The sequence below is a fragment of the Brachyistius frenatus genome, unplaced genomic scaffold, assembly GCF_029030835.1.
Source record: "Brachyistius frenatus isolate BFR_SWC_R1_liver_20210118 unplaced genomic scaffold, ASM2903083v1 Contig_9, whole genome shotgun sequence".
Classification (NCBI taxonomy): domain Eukaryota; kingdom Metazoa; phylum Chordata; class Actinopteri; family Embiotocidae; genus Brachyistius; species Brachyistius frenatus.
In genome coordinates, this window is record NW_027210608.1 from 5,472,173 (window position 1) to 5,494,195 (window position 22,023).

Genomic DNA, 22,023 nt, shown 5'->3' on the forward strand with positions numbered 1-22,023 from the left:
CATATTTGTACATTTGAGACTTTTCACTCATCACTACATTAGAATCACAAGATAGCAGCTAGCTGTTTGTTTTGTATTTCAAATATGAAAAAAGATATAGCTATAAATGTATTAATAAATAGTGACATAGATTAATAAACCCAGTGGTGTGTCCTACGAAGAGATATCTACAGTATATAAGCCTGACATGTCACTATGAAGGCAGTATGGTCAGTAGGACATCGCTGACCAAGTCACAATAGACATTTTTATTTAGAGCAGGTAAAGAATATCTGGCATATTATATAGTTTTGTCTCAAAGGGAAATTATGCTTCTTTGAAGATACTGTACATGCAAAGTCTCTGTGAACTTATGTTGCAGGTAACTGCAGGTCACAAACGCTTGCAGATCAGTTGATGGACACAGCCTCCCAATCTCAACATTGCTCATGTGAATCTGCACATGAATAAAGTTTATTGATTGACTCCTGGAGGCAGATTCAAACCAGAAACAACCAAATGCTCGTTTGTATTCACGTACACTCACATAGCCTGGAAAAGCAGTACCAGCATGAGGATGTTTCCCAGTCAACCAGCCTGCATTCAAAGTACCTCAGCCCTGCAACCTACAGTGCAGCCACTCATTAGCCGGCATTATAATGAGCAGCACTAGAACATGTTAACCTCAGTCTTAAGGTCAAAATAAGTCAGCAATTAACAAACACCAATCTAGCACTTCAGGGTTTCTTCTGGTGGCCTACATTCCTAAAGATGAGGGAAATGCACTTGTTCAAAACCGGTCACAGCATCATCTGGGTCGGGATCAGTAGGCATCAGTCTCCCAACAGAAAGCAGCATATATTTATCGAATTTATCTTTCAGTCTGTCTGACAATCGCAGGGTAAAAATAATTTTTTTTTTTTTTTATGGGACAACTCGTGGCCTGGCTCCGCGGACCGGAAGTTAACAGGTCGGATGTTGGTTAGCTGGAAAATATCAAGGAAGAAGTTTGTTGTTTTTCTCCAGAAAATGGCCTCAAGTCAGACATGGACATTAAAACGCTATGGACGTTTCATCCCAGGAGAGACACAGGGGAAACCCTGGAAGGTAACCGAGCCTGGTTGTTTTTTTTTTTTTGTGTGTGATTTGACTTCACAGTAATTGAACAGAGTTACGTCAGGTATCTAAACTCCGTGTTCATTAGTTAACCCCTCGCTTTAGCAGCTACCATTTTAGCTTCAGCCCTTTTAAAGGTGTTTCTATAATCCTTTCACTTCCGTCCGAGTTGATTTATAGCATGTGGAGTGCAGAATAAACACGATTTTACGTATATTACTACATGAATATAATCATGTTTTTTTATTTTGTATTAGTAGTACTATTTAGTGCCTTGTAATTCCCGACATAGTGATACTGTAAATGGGACAAAACACGACAAGGGTTTGAAAGGCTTCCTATTAAATGTAAAGTCCTCTCTTCTACAAGCTGTTTAAACAAAGAAAGATATAGTGAAATAAATCCCTAGTTAATGCACATTAGGTTTACAACCTCAAATGATCTCTGAGTTTAAAAGTAAAGTGAGCAAAGAAGGGTTGGAGGATATTATTTAGGACAAGATCATAATGCAGCATACAATATGCTTGTATTTGTAAGAAGAAGAAAAAAAAAGAGTGTAAAGCTGTTTCCTTCCTGATGTATGTTGAAGCGAATGCAGGTTGAGTGATGAGACCTTTGTTTGAAGGTTTACTCAGTTCTGCAGTGATTCCCAGTCCTGTTTAAAATTCAGTTTTGGTACACACATGGCGGCCGATATGAAAACAAAATACTGGCATGAGCTTTAAGACAGAAAAACAAATCTCCAGAAATAGATTGAAAATTCAACAGTAGCTTAATCACAACAATGTGAAAGGGGTAAATATCTGTACAAGTTTCAATAGCAGCAAAAAAAAAATCATATATTGCCGTACAAAATATCAGATCAGTGAGAAAATGAATGCAGGCCTCTTATTGGAGTTTGCATGTATCATTTGACCTTCTGAAAAACTAACTTGTTGTTGGAAAGTTTGATAAAAGGTAATGTATGTCGATACGTATCAGACAATACTGGTCGTAAAATTGAAAAATATTTATATTCCAGAAGATGGTGTCGTGGGAAATTAGTCGAAACGTAAATCTGTGTTATACTGGCCATGATAATATGGTGATATGTAGAAGGATTTGTGCAAGTCTATATTGCTTCATCATATCACACATAATCAGGTGTTCTGATTTTACAGTTATAATTTTTTTTTCTGTACACTTTGTCATTCAGTTTAAACTTGCCAGTGAATTGTGTTAAGTTTCAAATTAGTAGTCTTGAGCCTGGAAGACACATTGGAGATCTGGAGTGCTGTAGCAAATCAGGAAACACATGATTGTGGCTTTGTCTCTCATTAATTGTGTCAGTCTCTAGATGGCAAACTGAAACTGTATATTTAGTATGAAGACAGGGGATGGGCGGCTGTGAAACCAAAATATACCTACATTACACAATGAGCTGCATAAAAACTGAATAATAGGCATCATTTCAAAACCATTTATTTAAAATGAGCAGGTGCATTTACAATCCACCCGTAAGACTATCACATTGGAGAGTGTAATACAGTACATAGTTAAAGGCAATTTTTGAGCAAGGAATTACAAGACTTTATCTGATTGCTGATATAATAACTAATTATTCCAAATACTATGATCTACCTTGGATAGAACACTTCACCATTGTCAGTGAAACTAATCATTAATTCATTATTGTTCTTTTTGTTCACCAGATATTTGAGGCAAAGAGCAATACACCTGAAATTGTCCTCACAATTGTGGAATCTGGGTACCTGTTGGTGTTGCAAGGACAAGACAGCTTGGTAAGAAGCTTATGTGGCTATGGATTGATTGATTGTTTGCTTGTTTTCTGTTTTGTTTCCCTTGATTGTTGCTTATGGCATGCACACAGCAGTGGTAGTGTAAAGATCTTCTTTTTTTTTTTTCCAAGTCTTAAAATTGTCAAGTCATTGACAAGTGTCAATTGTCAAGTGATTTGATATCCTACATTTGATTGACTACATTGTTGATTCAAATTATACAATTACACAGTGGAATCACAACAGTTTCATGTCTTCTGCATGAATGGTTTGAATGGTGACTAGACCCTCGAGGAAAAAAGAATAAAAAACAGACCCAGGTTGGAAATATCTTTATTATACATTAAAAAAAAATAATAAAAAAATCTGCAAAGATTCCAGCTCAAAATGTGAAGCTTCTTTAGATGTTGACAAAAGTGAAAATGAATGAATACATAGAAATCAGCTGTTCAGATTTGTTGTAGCTGTTCTGCAGGATGCATCAGTCTGATGTCCATTTCATGCACCGTAAACTGCAGCAGTTTTCAGTATATGACAAAGTATTTTGCAAAGGATTTGCAGTGTGCTTTTAAATTAAATTCTATAACTCAAAAAAACAATACATTGTGGCCATAGGTTAATTACTGGGATTAATTTAAGTTTGCAGCCAATGTCAAACTCTGACACTGTAGTATGTCACAATTTGTATTGTTGGTTGTCCTCTCACATTCTCTTAATTATCAGCATTGGCGTTCCAAAATAATATTTCTGGTGTGACATTACGACTGTACCACTCTCTTAAAAGAAAGTACATGTATCATATACCACTACATCGTTGCTTTTTTTGCCAACCGCAATAGCAGAGCCAGCTGTATAAATGTCAATATTCGATATTGAGTGATTGCCTGAATGATAAAGGTACACCGTTGGTAAGCTGAATGCTTTGACTTCTATCTCTTTCAACTCACAATTGTATTAATTTACAAGCCCTCTAAAGTTTCATTCACAGCCCAACCATATATGAGTTTTGACATCTTACTTATGCTTTGTTTTTGTTTTTTTACCAAGGATTGTTTGTGCATATCAAGAAAAGAATAGAAATCTAAATGTTAATGTAAAAATGGTATCATTTTTAATCATACCTTTCATAATTCAATAAAAGGCTTAGAAAAGTCAACAGAATTTCTGGGTTTTAAATCCTGTAACAGAAATCTGTTTTCACGATATAGTGCTTCGATGAAGGTTATATGAAATGTTCTGCTGAAGAGCTTGGCATTTCTACTCAAATCTGAAGGGGTTTGACGGCATTGTTTTGGATGGTTGAAGCCAAATATTCCTCAAAAGTTTTTGGGTACAGACTTAAAATCACTTTTGGGAACATTTTCAGGTTCAGGCTCTCAAAAAAGCTAAATGCAGTTCAGGCCGCGTTGACATTTTGATTTTAGATTTTGAAATATTTCACTTGCTATTAAAGTTGAGCATTCAGACATAGAAGTTACCGCCCGCTTGCAGACAACAGAAATTTGAGGGACTACTCAATGTCTCATTAATGGTGTCCTGGCAGGAGACACAGCTATCTTGCTGTGCCAGGTTGCCGAGCCAGACAGATATTCAGGTCAGACTGCTTTCACTGAGGATGATAGACTGGTCTATTATAGATTGGTGCAGTGAATGCTCAGGAACTTTCAATACAGAGAGCTTAGGTCTGTAGGCTACGACAAGGTCTGAAGCAAACTTTTCAAATTGTCTTTGGACATGACTGATATTTGCCGTATTGGAGAGAATCAAAGGGTTACTGAGGAGCTTCAGTGGTCGCCTCAAAATATTCTTCACCAGACGGGGATTACCCGGAAAAGTAAAACCAGCTGTAAATGCTTTTATGCATGCTGAAAGCAATGTCTCTGTTTGTCTAAACACGCACGGGCAAAATATGGCCCGAGGGACAGAACCGGCCCACGGACCATCTCAGCCCACAACCTTCTCAAAGAACAAAAACAAAAACAAAACCTAATAAGTCAATAAAAGGCAGCATCACATTAATGAATCTTGATGCAAATGAATACAGTGAGTCTGTACTGCTATTTTACTTAATTCCAACAGAGCACGTATTGATGCAGGCGCTGCCAGTTTACACCAGAGCAGCTAAACTTGATGGTGTAACATCTCCACAGCAACGGCTCTCTACTTTCCTTGAACTGAAGGCTTTTCAGGCTTTTTTGTAAATGTACATAATTTGTAGTGTCTAATGACACAAATGAGGATAGTGACCGTGAGTTACTTGCAACTCGTGTCGTGCAGACACAGCTGTTCCTCAAATAAATAAGGTAATTCTCTCTTTCTTCCATCCAAAATTCTGCCATTTTAATCCTCTGAGAGCTTGTAACTGTGACCGGCTGACTTTGCTAAGAGCTGATTAGCTGATGAAAAGAGGTAATGTACCTTAAATTCTAAAACTGCCTTTCAGCTGTCTTCAGTCGAGCTGAGATGGGCCAGTTCACACTGCTGCAACTTTTACTGCAACCTTTTAAAACGGTTTCGCCTTGTTGTAAATCTCTGGTCTGAACTAAGCTCAATGGTGAGTATTTCATTTTGAGAATTAAAACTCAGTTTAGAGCCCTCACGCCAAGTCTGGCCACACCTTCTTTGTTTTGAACCACCAGGGCATTTGACAAGCTCATGCATATTCTTAAGTGTTGTAAAATATGTAATAACTACGAACCGTTAATTTTGTACAGCTAAAAAGTACAGTATATGAGGTTTATGGCATTGTACAACATAGTGCAGTTAACCTCTCTATTCAATTATATTGGCCTACGTCTTATCTACGAAGAATGATGGTATTCTCAATCTCTCCTGCTAAAGTGAATGTGCTGTTCATGTGTCCTACGTCACTGACTTTGGATACCAGTCAAGAGGAGAGATTGAGGCGATTGCACACTGACGAGAAAAAGCAACTAGCCTATTTTAAAGCAATCTGTCATGTCTACCAAATTTATAGTTTAACATATTATAACATATAAATAACATTGAGCATTATGAGTTTCAAGTTTCAACTCGAATGTCAAATATGTGCCCCTTCTTTTCCGTTACCTTTGAGGATGGCCCTGTGGAAAAAAATGGTCTAGTCTAAAACTTCCCATAAAAATTAAACTGGATTGGAGCTGGTGACTGTGAAAACGACAGAAAATTATTCACATCATTTTCATATTCATCAAAACAGTTAGTGACCTCTCATGCCCTGTATGAAACTATCTGCATTTGTTAGATTTCTTTGACAAATTTATTCAGGTTTGTCCTTTAATCATTTGGAAACAGCACAGTTGGTCACCTAGGTTTGTATTTTAATGAAACTTCATATCAATATCCAAGAAATGTGTCACTAATTGGTATATATTGAACAATTTGGATGTCCTACAGAAAACAACCTTAGACACAGAATTGACACGTCTTAATCACATTTATTTACCAATGGATTTCGCACTGCCAACAGTGAGATGGGTCTCACCTAAATTACTAAACATGATACAGCTTTCAGTTTTAAAAATACAGATTATTAACATTTGATGTGAACTGATGGTGCTGCAGTTCAGAGCATTCTGCTGCCTAGTGCAGTGCAACTGCTTGATGGAAAACCTACATGATATAACTGCAAAAAAAAAGGCTATTGTTTGCTTGTTGGCTGTTTACCTACTTTTGTAAAAATGCTTCTCATAAGCCCAAAAGCTGAATCTCTGAGGTTTCTGAGTAAACAGAGACCCCTGCAGGCATTTTTGGGTACTTTCTTTCCCATATCAGACTCTGAAAACTATAATCGTCTCTTTTGTATTTTCTTATAATACAGTTTTGTTTTGTTTTTTTAATGAATTAGTGGAAATCAAGCAATTTTTTTTTTATTGGTATAGCCCAATAAAAAAGATTTCACAGATTCCTAAAAGTGTTTTTTTATGAGTTAACGTATACTGTTTTCTGTCCTGACTGCTAAAGATGTTATTTTGTTTTTTTGTTTTCTTGTCTTTTTGTCTTTTCGCAGGATGCAGTACCTTTGCTGTGTCGCTCGGACTCTCTTAAAGTACACCAGAAATCTGATAACCTGATATTTCGATTTACTGTGGAGGTGAGTCATGAGATGCATTTCAATCCCACAACGGGTAGTATTTATCTCAAGGTCCATCCTAATACCTGGGCTCGCTTCCCAGATCAAGACCATTACGTTCATTACACTTTAACAAAAAATAAAAAGTACTAATACACTATATTTTATTTATTTGTTTTTTATGTGACAAACAGCGTCCTCATACTTCGGTCGCCTGAACATTAAATTCAAATATATTTGTATACCATGAGGTTGTTGTTTTTTTTCCTGAATGTTATGCTGATTTCACAAAAGAAACACACAAACCACAGATTGTGTTTTCGTTGGCACAGTTTAGATTGACAGATACAGACTGAGTGTATTTGTGGATCTCCACAGGGACAGAGCCGCATAATGAAGATGCAGTTTGATGGAAGTAGCAGGGCAGAGGCCATAAATGAGTGTTCTAGTGCTGTGGAAAAACTGATGGAGTATGTGCCTGTCGCTACTCAGGAAGACGCCCCACTGCACCCTAATCAGACCCCCACTGAGGTCCCTGCACCAGCGATACAGGTTGCCCAGGTCACATTTCAGTACATACCATTTTTTTCCCCTTCCTGCTGTAGAGTTTATTTGTTTAAATTGGAGCAGGATCAATCTTTTATTGTACAATATTTGTTAAATCTAACATGTATGTCAGCATAATGTAAACTCACATAATTGAAGGTATAATCAAGAGGGGTAGTAGTTCCTCAGTGTTGTCCCCACTAGATGGTGCTATTTACAACAGTCTTATTTTTAGAGGTGACAGACAGCTACAGTAGGTGGAGTGAGAAAGACTATTGAATTTACAGGAATCACCAGCCAGTCACTGTACAAGATACAGTGTAGAAAACCGTACCCCACCCACCCCCCACCCCATCCCCCCAAACACACATTCACAGACAGGAATGTGGAGCAATAATATAATTCATTTATAAACACCACTATTAAAGTGACGTAGCCCTTCAGCCACTGAGAAAATGAGTTTTTAATATATTGCCCCTAACAGTCAAATTGTTGATTATCAAAACAAACATTTGTCCCAAAGCGAAAAACCACTTTCAACAAAACATTGAAGCATTAGAAATTTATACTGTATGAATGACATGCTTTAGGGACGAGATTGTTGTTGTTTTATCCTTCAAGTCTTTTCTCACGGCAGTAGTCCTCTTTTATTTATTTTCCATCTTGAAAACACTCAGGAGCGTACGGTTAATTACAAATTGGATTTTGAGTAAAACCTGCATGCAGCCCTTTCTTTTCCTCACACCATTAAACATGAAGGACTTGGAAAGGAACGGACTCCAACACTGGGGCTGAATTTGACCTTTAGTGAACAGACACAGTGAAGGAGTTCACAGTGAAGATGAAAGGGCTTTGAGGGGTGGATATCTTTCAATTAGTAATGAAGCCATTGATTGGTCTCTTAACCCTGTGGTGTCGTGTCATGTTTGTCGTATCTTCTTTTCTTCTTTGGTGGTGTCAGCAGACTTCTCAGGGAAAGGCTGCGGGAGTTGAGCCCGAGGTTGTTCGAGAATCTTTGTCCATCAGGCGTCTTACACAGGTATTGCTTGTGAAAAGTGAGAGCCAGTAAACAGCAGCTCATCTAAAGCAACAACCAACAAAATTAAACATCCACTGTGCAACATGTTAATTGTAATTTTGTGTTTGAGCACAGTGCTTTTATTGCTTTTTACCACTTTACCACAATGACTTCATTTACATTTTACTTAAATCATAAATGCTACTACTCAGCCTACTCAATCAGTTTCTCCCTTTTCATTTTTTTTTTTTTTTTTAATACTCTCTGGACCTCCCACAGCACTACTTGGGCGAGACCGCTGTGACTCTGCCTCAAGTATATCGTCACAGTTCTTTGGAACAAGGTGACTTGGAGCCCTTCCTGCGTGCTTGTCTGTTGGATCCTGGCTTTTATGCATTTGTAGAGAAAGTGGAGGGGGAGCTGAGGAAACTGCTTAAGGAGTAAAGAGTTTTAACAACAGCTGAAGGTAGAAAGGTCAAATTAGTGCAATGTGTCTTTTTTTTTTTCCTCTTATACTGTTTGTGTAGGCAGTGCTTGTTGGTGGTAGACTGTTTCTTGCTGTGCCACTGGTGTTCTTTGAAATGCTGTTACACATTAGTTCTTATGGTATATAGGCCAAAGAGGACGCTTTGAATGGTGTTGAATTTAAGCGGTTAAAGGATTTACAAAGCAAATAAACAAACAAACAAACAAAAACAAAAATCTGCGTTCATTTTTAAACTTTTTATTCCGAAAAAAAATATTGGTCTCACTCATATGTTTGATCGTGGCTATATACTCTGGTCCCTCAGTTCCCATCTTAACGCAGGTCCGTTTCCACCGCAACACACATGGATACATTGTATTGAAAGAGGAGTCATGCAGCTACAGCAGTGAATTTTGCTATGCCAGCTTCCAAGTGATCCCACAATATTAAAGCTTCACTGAGTAAAACAAACTGCCCCTCATATATCTATTTAAGAATACATATTGCATAGGATTATAGCCATGCTATACAGTTAAAGAGAGGGGGAAAAAAATAGAAAATAAAAATCAATTGATGAAATTGGGAAATATAAAAAAAAAAAAAAAAAAAAAATTTTTTTTTTTTACAGATTTCCTATCATTTGAACACTCATACTTCAACATTTACAAGACACCTAAGTTACTCTGGAAAGAAAATAAAAATAATACACATCATTTTTGATAAGATATTTAAACACACAGTAGTCTTTTTCTGTAAGCACTCTCAATTAAATGTAAATACTGTCAGTCATTGAAGCCCTTGCTTCACAATAAAAGTTCTGTTAAAAGTAGACTTCTCGTCACAAATCAAATAGAATTAAAGAACCATGATATGCTGTACAAATTTTCAAGAATAAAACTATATATATATTAATAAGGATGACTCCATAAAAAACATAGGTCATTTTGGATGCAAAAAAAGCCACACGAGGGATAACAACAGAAAATGTCTATTCTGAGTATCCTATTGCGTAATTATCTTGCATGCATTGTACATGATATGTAATACAAAAGGGATCACCTCATTTGAGGACATGATAAAATGAATAAAGGAGACATCAACAGCACATTAAAAATGTGTACACCTTTGTGGTGGTTTTAGTCATTATTCGTCATCCTGAAATCTCCACTTAAGACTGAATAAGGCATGCTTAAGACAGCCATTATGTTCTTTTTGTTGCCAGTGTTATGCTGATATTGTTTCTCAAAAAATGAGACAGGATATGCTTTTTTTTCAAAACTGCCCGGAGCTCCATCCACGTCTGATACCTTCATGTAGTCAAAAAAATGCAGTTTAGCCATCTCATCTGTGGAGAGAAAATCAAGAGAAGGTGTGACTATGGATAATCTTCACAGTGAGTTCTATATTTAGCCCACATCCCCTACAACTGTGTCTTACTTGAGTAAATTGCTTATTTTGTATTCCTCTGGCGAATGTTTTTGTCCTTATGGTTGTTTGTTGAATTTGTTTTCCTAGGAAAGAAGCAGTTATGATTTAGTGACCTAAAGGTAATAGAGTAGACATTCAAATCACATTAGCCAACATTTCCATATGAATTATACGTACAGCAATACAAATATTTATTGACTTACATGGGTCCGACTGGTTCATCATCTTTGACATGAGCAGAGAGAACAAAAGCAGAACAAAAATAGCACAAAGAAGTCAAATGTGAGATATAGCATTGCATATTTCAGCACATTTACGGCAAATAATACTTTGCTGTTTGCACAGTTCTTCTTTGGAGTGAAAATCAACTCGAAACAACCTGAAATCAGCTACAGACAGCAAATAGTTTGAAAATGATCTACAGTGAATCTTATAATTGTTGAATAATGCAGTTGAAAGCACAGGTTTTTTTGAATACTTGGCATAGTGGTGTGGCAAAGTCGTGCACTGGTAGAATGCTCTGACATCACAGACGTGGGAGTCAGTTGCTGAACAGATTATAGTGTATATGCTCGTTTGTGTCTGATCAACAGAATCAGAAGGAAAACACTGAGCAGGCACAGGAATGTGAAACTGGCAGCTTCTTACATTAAAAACATCTCTGGACAGAAACTAATGGCTGCTCGGGTAAAAACCCATCCAGGAAAAAAAAAAAAAACACTATTTGCTTTTAGGAAATGCTCACTAGTGACATATTTGGAGTAGAGTGGCAGAAATGTGCAAAAAAAAAAAAAAAAAAAAAAAAACACCTGTGGACCGTTCCCTTAAAGAGCAACTTTAACACCGAATATTGTAAACTTGACCTCACACACTATCTGAATCTCATTGGGTTTCTGTTCATTTCAGACTGAGCACATGTGTAGGAGGGTTACAGATGGCTCACTTAAAGCCATCTTTTAATTACACCCAGCAATTTCATAGTGATTTTAAAAGATCCTGCTTCATGGGTGTGATTGTAACAGTGTAACTGACTTGGTATAAAAACATGCATTTCCTCGAAGCTGTAACTCGGCATCTGGAGGTTGTATCCACTCCCAACATTTCTACCGAACGTTGTAAAAATACACATTTTTAAGTAATATTTTTCTTTGTTGAACAAGAATATAAATTGTTATTCTGTCTCACTATAGAGCAGTGCAATAAATAACATACAGTACAATGTAAAAGTAAGAAATACTGGAGGAAGAGAAACTGGTGAATAACAGTGCATATTGTTGCGTCGGGTGAAAGGTCAGTTCCAAGCTCCGCAGCCTCTGGGTTGACAAGGTGGTTGGTGTTTTGCATACAGATGAAATGTGTCAACAGGTAAGTAACCAGTCACAGCGAGATATTTTCCATGCAGTAATAAGTCGAGGAGAAGCGGCATTAGCAGCATTCCATGGCATTAAAATGGAGCAGCTCATGGCAGTTATAGTGTTAGACAAAAACATGGCTCTGTGATCACTCAGAGGAACATCTGTGTTTGTCATATGTATACACCACAAAAGCTGTGTTTACTATTAGGGCTTTGCAAGCACAATAGCATACAGATGGTTACTGTGTGAGATTAATACTTGAACTTGAACTTGATGATAATCATTGTAGCCATTGTAATTGTACTTTTTCCAAAAAATACAGATGTGGGTACAAGTTGCATAGTTTAGCATTTGCTATATTACATAAAGCGAGCTGTTTTTTTTTTTTTAGCAAATCGTCACACAGCAAAATCTGTAATTTTAGCAACTGGTTTTGAAACACAGGATAGAAAGGTCAGCCTCTGCATCAGAGCCTTTGGCTGCAGAGTATAAAAGTGTTCAAACACGGCTAAGCCATCGAGAGACCAGAATTCATAATGCACACAGACAGGGGCCAAAACCTGCGGGAATGCGGGATGCTAAAAGGAGATTTTAGAGAGGCTGGGCATCATGAGCTGGGAGTCCTCATTCCTGATTTGAATGGCATAAACATGGCAAATATAATCTACCTTAATCGCTTCATTTTTTCTGGTAGATGAAACCAAACTACAGGCCATGCACAGAGCTTACTTGAGCCATGTGGTATGTTTATATGTGTATGTGTGCATGGATTTTAAGCAGATATCATAGTAAAGTGTTTTTTTTTTTTGCTTTATATCTGGTTATCAAGTAGTTAAGAAAATATGGCGGGTCACAAACATATTTTATGATTACATTATATCATTTGAAAGAAAAATATTATTTATTATATTCCAATAAAGATACAGGTCAATAGCGTCCTTAATTTGTTAAAGAAAATATATAAATATATTTTAAACTTAAAGAACTATTCTTTTAGCTAACATAATCTGACATCTAGACAATGAAATCATTTGAAACATCAGTTTATATTATGTAGTTTCAATTGACATTTACATTAATGAAATGATTAGTGGTTTGTGAAGCATTAATACATATTACTCTGTACCCCATTAAATGATTAATGTCTAGCCTGTCACCCTAACCCTTACAGAGTGGTAAGAGCAAACTGAATGCAGAATTGAAGCTGAAAATGTGTTTATTTACTTATTATTCCTTGCACATTTCACGTACTTATTGCTTTGACTAAGTAAATGAAAGTAGGCTGGACCAAGAAGCTGTATTTGTTTAGTCTGTATCAGAGTGTGGCGTACAACTGTTGCCCAGCTGGAGCGATTCACATTAGTGGCACGACTGTCGTGGCTTTGTATTTTGCTTCTAATGTTGTTTTCAAAAATGAAGCGAAGCCACATGAGCAGAGGTCAGAAAGAACCTTTGGTGACTGGAGATGCCTTTGGGCTCTCCAGACATTTACATCATGTCACATTCTTATCATGTGATTCAGTCTGCCTCCTAAAGCACAGGCCACTTCTTTGTTAAATAGAAAAAAAAAAAAAAAAAAAGATCTGTCTAAGGGGTTCTGGATTTGACCAAACTAATGAGCTAGATGAGCAAGGGCATAAGAAATGAACCCCAAATTAATTACGGTTTTACTTTTAGTTATTTTTTTAAATTCTGCGTTTGCTTTTGCATTTTCTTTGTCAACAGTCAATGTGGTTTTGATATTTGGGCATTTCTGCCTCAGGCTACAGATGCTTAGATGTAACCTTAACCAGCAGAGCTGACGCCATTGAAGCTTCTTTTTTTTTTAGTACTTTAGCAGTCAAGTGCCTTTGTGACACCACAACTATATTGGCCTGAATGGAGGAGAGTGGCTGTAGATCACATTGAAAAGTAACACTTAACCTGCGATAGAGGACTACACACTGAAACAGGAGATGTTATTGAATGGAGCAGGTAGCAGTGTGTTACACAGTGAGTGTGTTAGTTTAACAAAGTCTTATAGGCAGTTTACATCCCTAATGTTGCAAGGCTTACTCTCCAGCTTTGTAATTTGAGTTCAGAAGAGTCTTCTGGCCCATACAGGCAGCACCATAACCTATTTAACCATTAACCAGTTCACCCAGTGCTATAGCATGCTAAGGAACTGGGTACATTTCGCAAGTTGGGGCCATAGTTTCTCAAACAATTGTGAAAATGAATCAAGACAAGCTGGTGGTTTGGATTTCAATATGTAAAAGTATAGAATAGTACTTGTTCATCATTGCTAATTTGGTCAGATAACCTTATTTACTATACCCAAACAATGGGTTCAAACATGTTTAAGATATAATAGTTTTGTTCCTTTAGTTTCCTCAATTGATGAAGTTGGGGGTAGCTGGCTAGCATACTGGTACAGTATTTTAATTTGATTGCCTTTTTAATCTATGGTTATTAGCAAATCACAACATTTCTTTATATTATGTATAATTCAAGCTCAATTAAACTGTATATCGAAATATTGTTGTAATATTATTGAATGGGTAAAAAAAAAAAAAAAAAAAAAAAAATCCTGATTGGTCCTTTAAAATGGCTAAAAAGGATGGCTCTTTGGAGATTTCCAAAATTGATTCCACCATTAATCAAAACATTTTACTCTAATCTGTAGATACATGTCAGATTTTATGGGTTTGACTTCATGGAAATGAATTGAGTCACGTTTTCATTTCACCATGGCTGGTGTAAAGTAGACCTAATATACTGTGTTAATATCTCAACAATATGTAATCAAAGATCGTAATGTTTTGGATGGGCTGTAGGCTTGCAAAAACATACAAATTGACAGAAAGGGGAAAAAAATAATCTCCGAAACCATGCAGGATCTCACTTACCACCCATTAAGAATATGTCGCCATTTGGAAAGAAGGGGGAAAAAATAGTAACCAATTAAGTTAGGTATTGGGACTGATAGGTTTTGTCGATAAAGGCTGAGAACCTGGCATGTTTATGAAAACTCTGCTATCACAAACAAATGCTCTATTTCCATTGCCTGTAGTGTATTCCACAAATAGCCAACTCTAGTGGTGAGCTGTAGCCCCCCTGTTGTTTACCTAGTTTGCCTCCATAAAGGTCATATTTGCATGCGTCTAACATGTAACTTATATGTGACAAGGTCCTTCCATTCTTCTTTTGTCACACCAAGAACAGGGAGGCAAATCCTTTGATAATTGGTCACTACAGATGCAACCTCATAGTTCAAAGTGTACTTGCATGTGTAGCCATCCCTAAAATCTGATGCACTCCTCTTTTGATCACCTTATTGGGGGATTTTTGTACCTGTTGAATTTTTTTAATTTTTTTTTTAAACCTTCACTGATTTGTATGTTGAACATAAATAACATATATATGATCACAGTTTATTAGTTACAATTCTCTACTGTTAGTAACAGGAAAAGTTTTCTTACCATCAATAAAGTCGTCCGGCCTCTTGCGTTTCTCATACACAACGATGATGACTACTAGGATTATAATTTCTGCGAGCACACCCAGGAAAGGCCAAAGCGGCGCGAGATGACTGCGCACTCGTAGTATGGTGGTCTCAGCAGTGTTTCCAATCGTGTTGGTGGCATTGCATTCGTATAGTCCAGGATCTGTGTTTATATCCAGATTTAGTATGTTGAGCTGTGTGTAGTTGTCTCTGTTAGTGACGAAGAAGCGTCCAGTGGAGTTGTCAATGTCCTGGAACACAATGACAAGTTAATGTTATTAAAATAATATTTTAGAGTAGCTATACTATAAAGTAGATATACAGTGTACAGAAGCATGCCCTCTATCATGTCTTTCAGGTCTTATTGTACAGAATATACAGTATATACATTTACCGTGTAGGATGTTCCATCCACTTTACGCCATGTCCAGGTGGGATGTGGGTAACCAACAGACTTGCAGTACATCATTGCATTTTCTCCCTCGTTTTTATTTTCACTTCGCTTGTGACCAGTGACGTCAGGTCTTGCTGGAAAGGTAAAATACATAGATCAAGTCCTCATCGTTAGGTGAGTTGGCAGAAGTCAGACAGTCAAAGGAGCGTTTAAACTCCTACCAGATGGCACGAAGAAGGAAAGCATGATTGGCTGTGTTGGCTGTGGTAATAATGTGTGTTATTGAGGTGTCTCGGTAAGAGGTGGAGTGTATTTATGGGTCTTTGTGGTAAGGTTGATTCACTGAAGTGGCTCAGTTTCTTTGGAGTTTTTTTAGAGTGATTGCAGGCGAGAAGAATCACTCTTGGCTCTTGGCAGATATTTTCAGAAATCATACATTGGTTTGCGTCATTTAGTTAAAGTCATGTCAGGACATCATTCAGTATCTCACACAGAGGTCATTGAGTGTGTGATGTATCGCACATTTCCAGACTTAAATTTTTCCACTTATTGCTACCACTAACGGTTTTTATAGTGGGATGTTCATGTCTAAGTAAACAGTTTAATTTAAAAACACAATCATTTTAGCTCTGATTTAGCCCTGATAAATTACAGCTTCCATGAATCGTTGACGTAAGCATGCCGTCAAAACTTTATGGGGGCTGTAGTTGTTAGATTTTATAAAACAACCTATGGCAAAATTATTATTATTTTATTTCATTTATTTCAGCTAATAGTAGTATGTTTTATAAACTGATGCCCATTTTGCCTAAAAATTAAGACCACATAATCCAGTATGACATTTCACCTTATCAAACAGATAAGATGAACTCTTTATGCAAAGCTGCATTGAATTTAGAAGAACAGAGATTTTCTGAGGAGAAGGGTGGGACTATGGCTTTAATTAAAAATTAACATTTTGGATGTGCAGTCATTCTGTGAGCTTGCCCTATACACCCCCACCCAATCCCTGCATGGGGAATATCACTCTTCAACGAATAAAAGGCATTTCAATACAATTCATAATGAGGTCATGGAAAAGGGGTATCAGGATGATACGAGAGCCTCCAGATGTTCCCATTCAAAATAATTATACAGTGAATTCCACAAAAGAGGTTTTGAGCCAAAGAATAACAGGGTAAATTGGCTCTGATTAATGAATTAACTGATAATGAAAATGAAGCACAGAGATAATTCATTTATTAAAATTCAGCCATATGTCATAAAGCTTTGCAACACATGCCAAATCACACTGATCCATCAATAGAGCAGTCTCTCTCAAAGGTGAGACTCATACTCTGAATTTAACTCTGCGCTGCATCAAGAAGATAACTATCCCTGCTTTTCCACTAATCCTCAAAATTACAATAATTCCTTCCATGCAATTAAGCAGGATAAGGGAGAGGCCTGGAGTGAGCATTTTTCAGCTGCGCATTGGATAATAGAGCAGGAGGGGTCTGAGCTCTTCAGTGACATCATTCCACTCTAATTATGGTGTGCACATGCTGTCTGAGCAGGGGAGTGGCCAAGCTCATTTGTGCCTTATCCAGACTGTATTATGCCAGTGACTGACAGCACAAAGACGGACCCCCGAGTGACGCTAGCTAAAACGGGCAGAAACCTCCATTTCACACTCCTGACTGTGATTATTCATCTCTGTGCTAGACAGTGGTAAAGGGACATGAATGTGACTGGGGTGAGAGCAAGGTCATAGCTGTTAGAAGAAAATAACAAAAAAAGTTGATTAATGCGACATCAGATGTGAAACAGTTGTTAAATTGAATCTTTCTTTGGTTGCTTTCTGGATTTTACTAGTGTTTATGTAGCTGCAGCACATGTTTTTCATTTGTGCAAAATTGGACAATCACATTTTTTCTTTAGAAAAATGTGAAATTATCAGGATGCAAGTTAACGTTTCTTACAGAGAAACGTGCTCTGCATTTACCAAACTTTGAGGAATATGAGGTACCAAATATGTATCTGTGGTAAGCTTAGTATCACAGACAATAAACTCCACTCCTGCCACAGAGATGGCTGGGACCGGATTCAGAGCCTTAATCCTACAACATCACAGAACTGTCCATCTGTTGCCTCTGAGCTGAGTCCTGCAAGGATGAGTGTGCCAAGGACACTGTAGGCGAGGGATCTCAGTGAACTGCTGCCAGAAGCGCAGTGCAAAACTGGCTTGCTTAACAGTGGGCTTGCTACCTGGGTCACAAAATATTTCAAACACCTCTATAAATTACAAAAGCATTTAAGTACTGAAGAAAATGCTTTGTTTAAATCCAGCGACGGTGCCTACTCCGAGCATCAAAACACCATTATTTTATTATTTTAAGATGGAATGTCTAAAAAAATTAAAGGACAAAATCATGCATCATCAGTTAAGTGTCTCACTTTTCCTCCAGGGGGCAGATAACAAGCCTCAACAGTCAGAGGCCTGCAGCCACGTTATGGCTCGGACACTTCAGTTTGAATGGCGATGAGTCCCGTCATCTCACAATCCAGCAAAAACAGAGCACACACGGTCATCACCCACGTTACGCAATCAGGCAGCGCTTTAAGACAGCCGCGGAGTAAGAGGTAGGGCATTCTCAGCATGCTCCATAGCAATGCCACAGCAAACTGGCTTAAGCACTACACACAGGCAAGCTTCTCTTGAAGAGGGTTTCACTTACCCTTCCTCAGAGAAGATTCCTGATTCAAGTCAAAAGCTTCACTCAGTTTGAATGAAACCAACACACTAGTTCTCTGGTTGGGTTTCCTGCTTTTACATTCAGTGCCCTAGTTAAATTTCACTACTTTGACCATTGTTAATTCTAGTAAATGAAAAACCAATCAACTCCCATTAAATCACCATTCTAATTTCATTTCTAAGACTCTAAGGATGCCTCCTAGTGGGCCTTGTGTGTTGCACGTTTTGGAGAGCGTGTGCAACGCCTGTCCATTTTGCTAGACTGTTGTCTCAGTGAAAGCCAAGAGTGACAACAGCCTGAGGAATGCTCCCTGTCATCACCACTGCACCGGATGAATTCAAACAGCTCTGTCAAGAAGGACTCTCTTCACAGAGCTTTAGGTGGTTAACTTTTCTAGGACACCTTTATCTCCGTTTCTCAGCAGAAAACCACAGATGACTTTACCGTGTCATCACGTGATGAACTCTATTTAAGGCAAGGGCTCTTTCCGAATTTGAATAAACAGGGAGGAGATCAGGTAACACAGGTACAGTTGTTATGATGTCACAGAGAAATCGTACCTTTTACTTCGATTGTTGCATTTGCATTTGGTGCCGTTTCAAATGTGTAAACACACATGTATTCCCCAGAGTCGTCTGCCCGAGGTTTATTGATTCTGCAACAAAATACAAAACAGCAAATTATTCTGTAATTGAATCCACCCGTCACTCAGTCACTGTAAATAGTCAAGTAAATAAAGACAACTCATTTCAGTTTAACACTGGTAATTAGTTTGGACTACAGCAGTGAAAGCCTGAAGGAGCGACAAGGCCATGGGAGACAAAATGTTGGCATTGTGTTGTTATATTACAGAACAGCAGCTCTGGATTCTGCAGAGAAGGGCACCACAGGCATTTTAGCTGTAATCTTCAGAGTATCACTGATGTAATGTGACAAGGAAGTGACCAATTGGTCTTATCTTGTGGCTAGTGAGAGTCTGTGGCATGTCTATGGGGGCGACAGTAGCTTTGTGCTCCAATGGTTATGCTGTGTGACAGCAGGAACTAATAAGTAGTTGGTACTTAAGGCAATCACAGAGTTTACTTTTTCATTTCAAGACAGATGCATAGGTAAAGGTGCAGATCTGGGTTGAGGTAGTGATGCAGCATCACGTTTTGAAAATAACATGGGAGAATTCAGGAGTTATCTCAATTCTGATTTCAATCAGTGGTGGTCTGTAAGTATATTTAGAAAATAATAGAGTACCTATCAACTACCTAAGACACTATAGTTTGTAACAAACTTTGAATTAGCACTATTTCAATATATCACTGATAATGTAAAACCATAAAGCTGTACAACATAAAATGCTACTACTAAATGAACATGTATTGATATTCATAGTGGCTCGCTAGTAAGCCATCAGTTATGAAATTTGCTATATAAATACATTATTTGACATTTTTAAATCAATTCATTATACGCTGTCAGTCTCAAAAACAAGGGTCAAGAAATGCGTTGTCATGAAAAAGAACTCAAGCCTCGAGCAAATAATGTTCCATCAAAGTTTCGAATAATATGTGTTTATTAAATGCTTCTGTAACTGCTTGAAGGTGACTGTGTGTACGAGTTAGCTTTGGCAAGTGGTTGTCTCTCCGGCACCTGTGGAAACTGAGCAAAAATCAGCACGCCGAGTGTATGTTATAGAAAAGGAAATATCACCTACACTTAGTCTACGATCAGACTGCAGGCAAATCGGATTTGTTTCTCAAATCAGATCTTTAGGACAGACTGTCCACACTGTCATTTAAAAGTGAGCGGATCGGATTTGGTGTGTCCAGACATCACCAACCTTTCTGCATGCGTTGCTGTGGAAACAACAAAAACGCAGCGACACCAGTAATGCTGATTTCCAACACAGAAACAAAGTGCCAGCAGACTATTTATTTGGGCATCTGTCCACAGACTTTTGTAGTTGTTGTGCTCCATAGCGCCAAAATCTCCACTCTCTAATAGCACTTTGCTAGCGGTGGCATAGATCCTGCTCACTCTGAAAATGACGTTGTCACCTGCGTGTTGCGTTGCGAGTGATGCAAGGAATCTGATCTGAGCCAGCGAAGCTTCCGGACTGAGACACATCTGTAGAAATCTGATTGGAATCACATTTCTAACCGCCACGTGGTTTGGATCTGGTTTGCAAAAGTCGCATTACATGTTGTTGTTTTTTTTTATTGTCTTGACTTTCAAAAATCAATCTGAATATGACAACAAATGGATTTGGGCAGGCAGTCTGAACAAGGCTTTAGAAGCAAGCAACTACAATCAATTAGCAAAGCAGAAAAATAAACCTGTATTATAATTTCTGAAAATGTGAGCAACACTCCCCTTTCCACCTCAGAGCTGATAATTTTAGTACGTAGCCTTTTTCTTTGCAAGGTCTTGTTCTCCAAGAGTTTCACCAAACCCCCACTGAGATAGATTTATGCTAGATTAGCTCAGTTCTATTTCCACTTGTATAACTGCTTCAGTTTCACATGAAACATTTAGATAAATTGTACAATTCTTATTCACTCTCCATTGCTCAGAGCACTTCTTGTCTGCATTCATTGTCTCCTCTTCCAAAATGTGTCCCACTCACACCATGGGGGTAAAGCCATTTAGTCACCTGTACGCTGTGTTCCTCTGCTCTGTCCGTGTGTTGGAGATCTCCTGTCCATTCTTCATCCAGAAGCTTTCCTTGTGAGGTGTGTGGGCAGTGGTGAGGTTACACTGCAGGGTAACTGGCTTATTAGAGGTGCCCGCTGAAAGGATGGTCTGATCAGAGGCATTGATCTTTGGTTCTGGAAGACAGAGACAGTCAAAACTTATCCCAGAACTGGGGCTCAAAGATGTCTTAATGCTTCATCCTTGTAGCTCTAGGCTGTATGCTGTTTTTATATGATCTGTGTAGGAGGGTTTCTATGACGGGAAGTTCACACAACAAATAAACAAAAAGCGTAATAAGTACATGAAACCGCCGGAATGCCTTCTATTGACTATTTGTCTAGTACTTTTGACTGATGAACTACAGTGATATACATTAAAGCTACATCGAATTATTAATCAAATATGAATTTTGACTGTCGCACATTCTCCAGGGGGATATTTGACATCTGATATCTGCAGTAATTTTAATATTTCAGTCTGAATGGGCTCTTAGAGATGTCCTACTGTAACCGTGCATATAAACATCATCAGAATGTAAAGAACACATAAGCCATGTACTTGGGTATCAGGGGCCTCATATAAAAAACATTGTGTACATACAAAACAATATGGACTAAGTTCTACTTAAAAGCTAATATTTATAGAGCAAACTTTATCTTGGAAAACAAATAATCGTACCTCCACGAAGGGATAAACAGTCAGGCCAATAGTCTTATGTGTTTTTGCCTCATTAATAACCTAGTATTATACTACAACTTGCCATTCTCCAATACGAACCCTGAATTTCCTGATTTAATTTCAGCTCAACCACATTAAGTTGCATTGGACTTCTTGTGGGTTGGAGAACAGACTGTTGATTTCCGAGCAGACTCCTGCAGGGTACATTTCTAAAAAAAAAAATTAATATTAAAATCTTCTCACCAACTACAGTTATACTTCTTTTTCAGATAGCATTTGTACAAATTCA

The 22,023-nt window shown here is 37.8% G+C and overlaps 2 protein-coding genes across 4 annotated transcripts in view; one reads left to right on the forward strand and one right to left on the reverse strand.

Moving 5' to 3' along the window:
- Nucleotides 1–1,008: 1,008 nt before the first annotated feature.
- On the forward strand, nt 1,009–8,953 carry rec114 (REC114 meiotic recombination protein). Its single transcript, XM_069690479.1, has 6 exons — nt 1,009–1,086; nt 2,787–2,876; nt 6,883–6,966; nt 7,324–7,497; nt 8,453–8,530; nt 8,789–8,953. Exons 1-6 carry the CDS (start codon nt 1,009–1,011, stop codon nt 8,951–8,953), a joined length of 669 nt encoding a protein of 222 aa, XP_069546580.1.
- A 264-nt stretch (nt 8,954–9,217) lies between these two features.
- Nucleotides 9,218–22,023, reverse strand: part of nptnb (neuroplastin b) — a 32,344-nt gene continuing 19,538 nt past the window's right edge. For 2 of the 3 annotated variants that reach the window (XM_069690476.1, XM_069690475.1), the window contains 7 exons: nt 21,016–21,190; nt 18,932–19,026; nt 15,637–15,770; nt 15,220–15,493; nt 10,607–10,628; nt 10,413–10,486; nt 9,218–10,320 (listed from right to left, as the gene is read on the reverse strand). In XM_069690476.1, coding sequence (XP_069546577.1) covers nt 10,426–10,486; nt 10,607–10,628; nt 15,220–15,493; nt 15,637–15,770; nt 18,932–19,026; nt 21,016–21,190 — 761 coding nt within the window. In that variant the 3' untranslated portion in view covers nt 9,218–10,320; nt 10,413–10,425. Of the gene's footprint in view, nt 10,321–10,412; nt 10,487–10,606; nt 10,629–14,309; nt 14,642–15,219; nt 15,494–15,636; nt 15,771–18,931; nt 19,027–21,015; nt 21,191–22,023 lie in introns of those variants that run through there. The other variant, XM_069690474.1, reaches the window with a different exon arrangement.

Coding starts and splice junctions, on each gene's coding strand:
- rec114 (XM_069690479.1), top strand. CDS start 1,009: ATGGCCTCAAGTCAGACATGGACATTAAAACGCTATGGACGTTTCATC. Junction 1,087..2,786: donor CACAGGGGAAACCCTGGAAG/GTAACCGAGCCT, acceptor TTTGTTCACCAG/ATATTTGAGGCAAAGAGCAA. Junction 6,967..7,323: donor TATTTCGATTTACTGTGGAG/GTGAGTCATGAG, acceptor GGATCTCCACAG/GGACAGAGCCGCATAATGAA.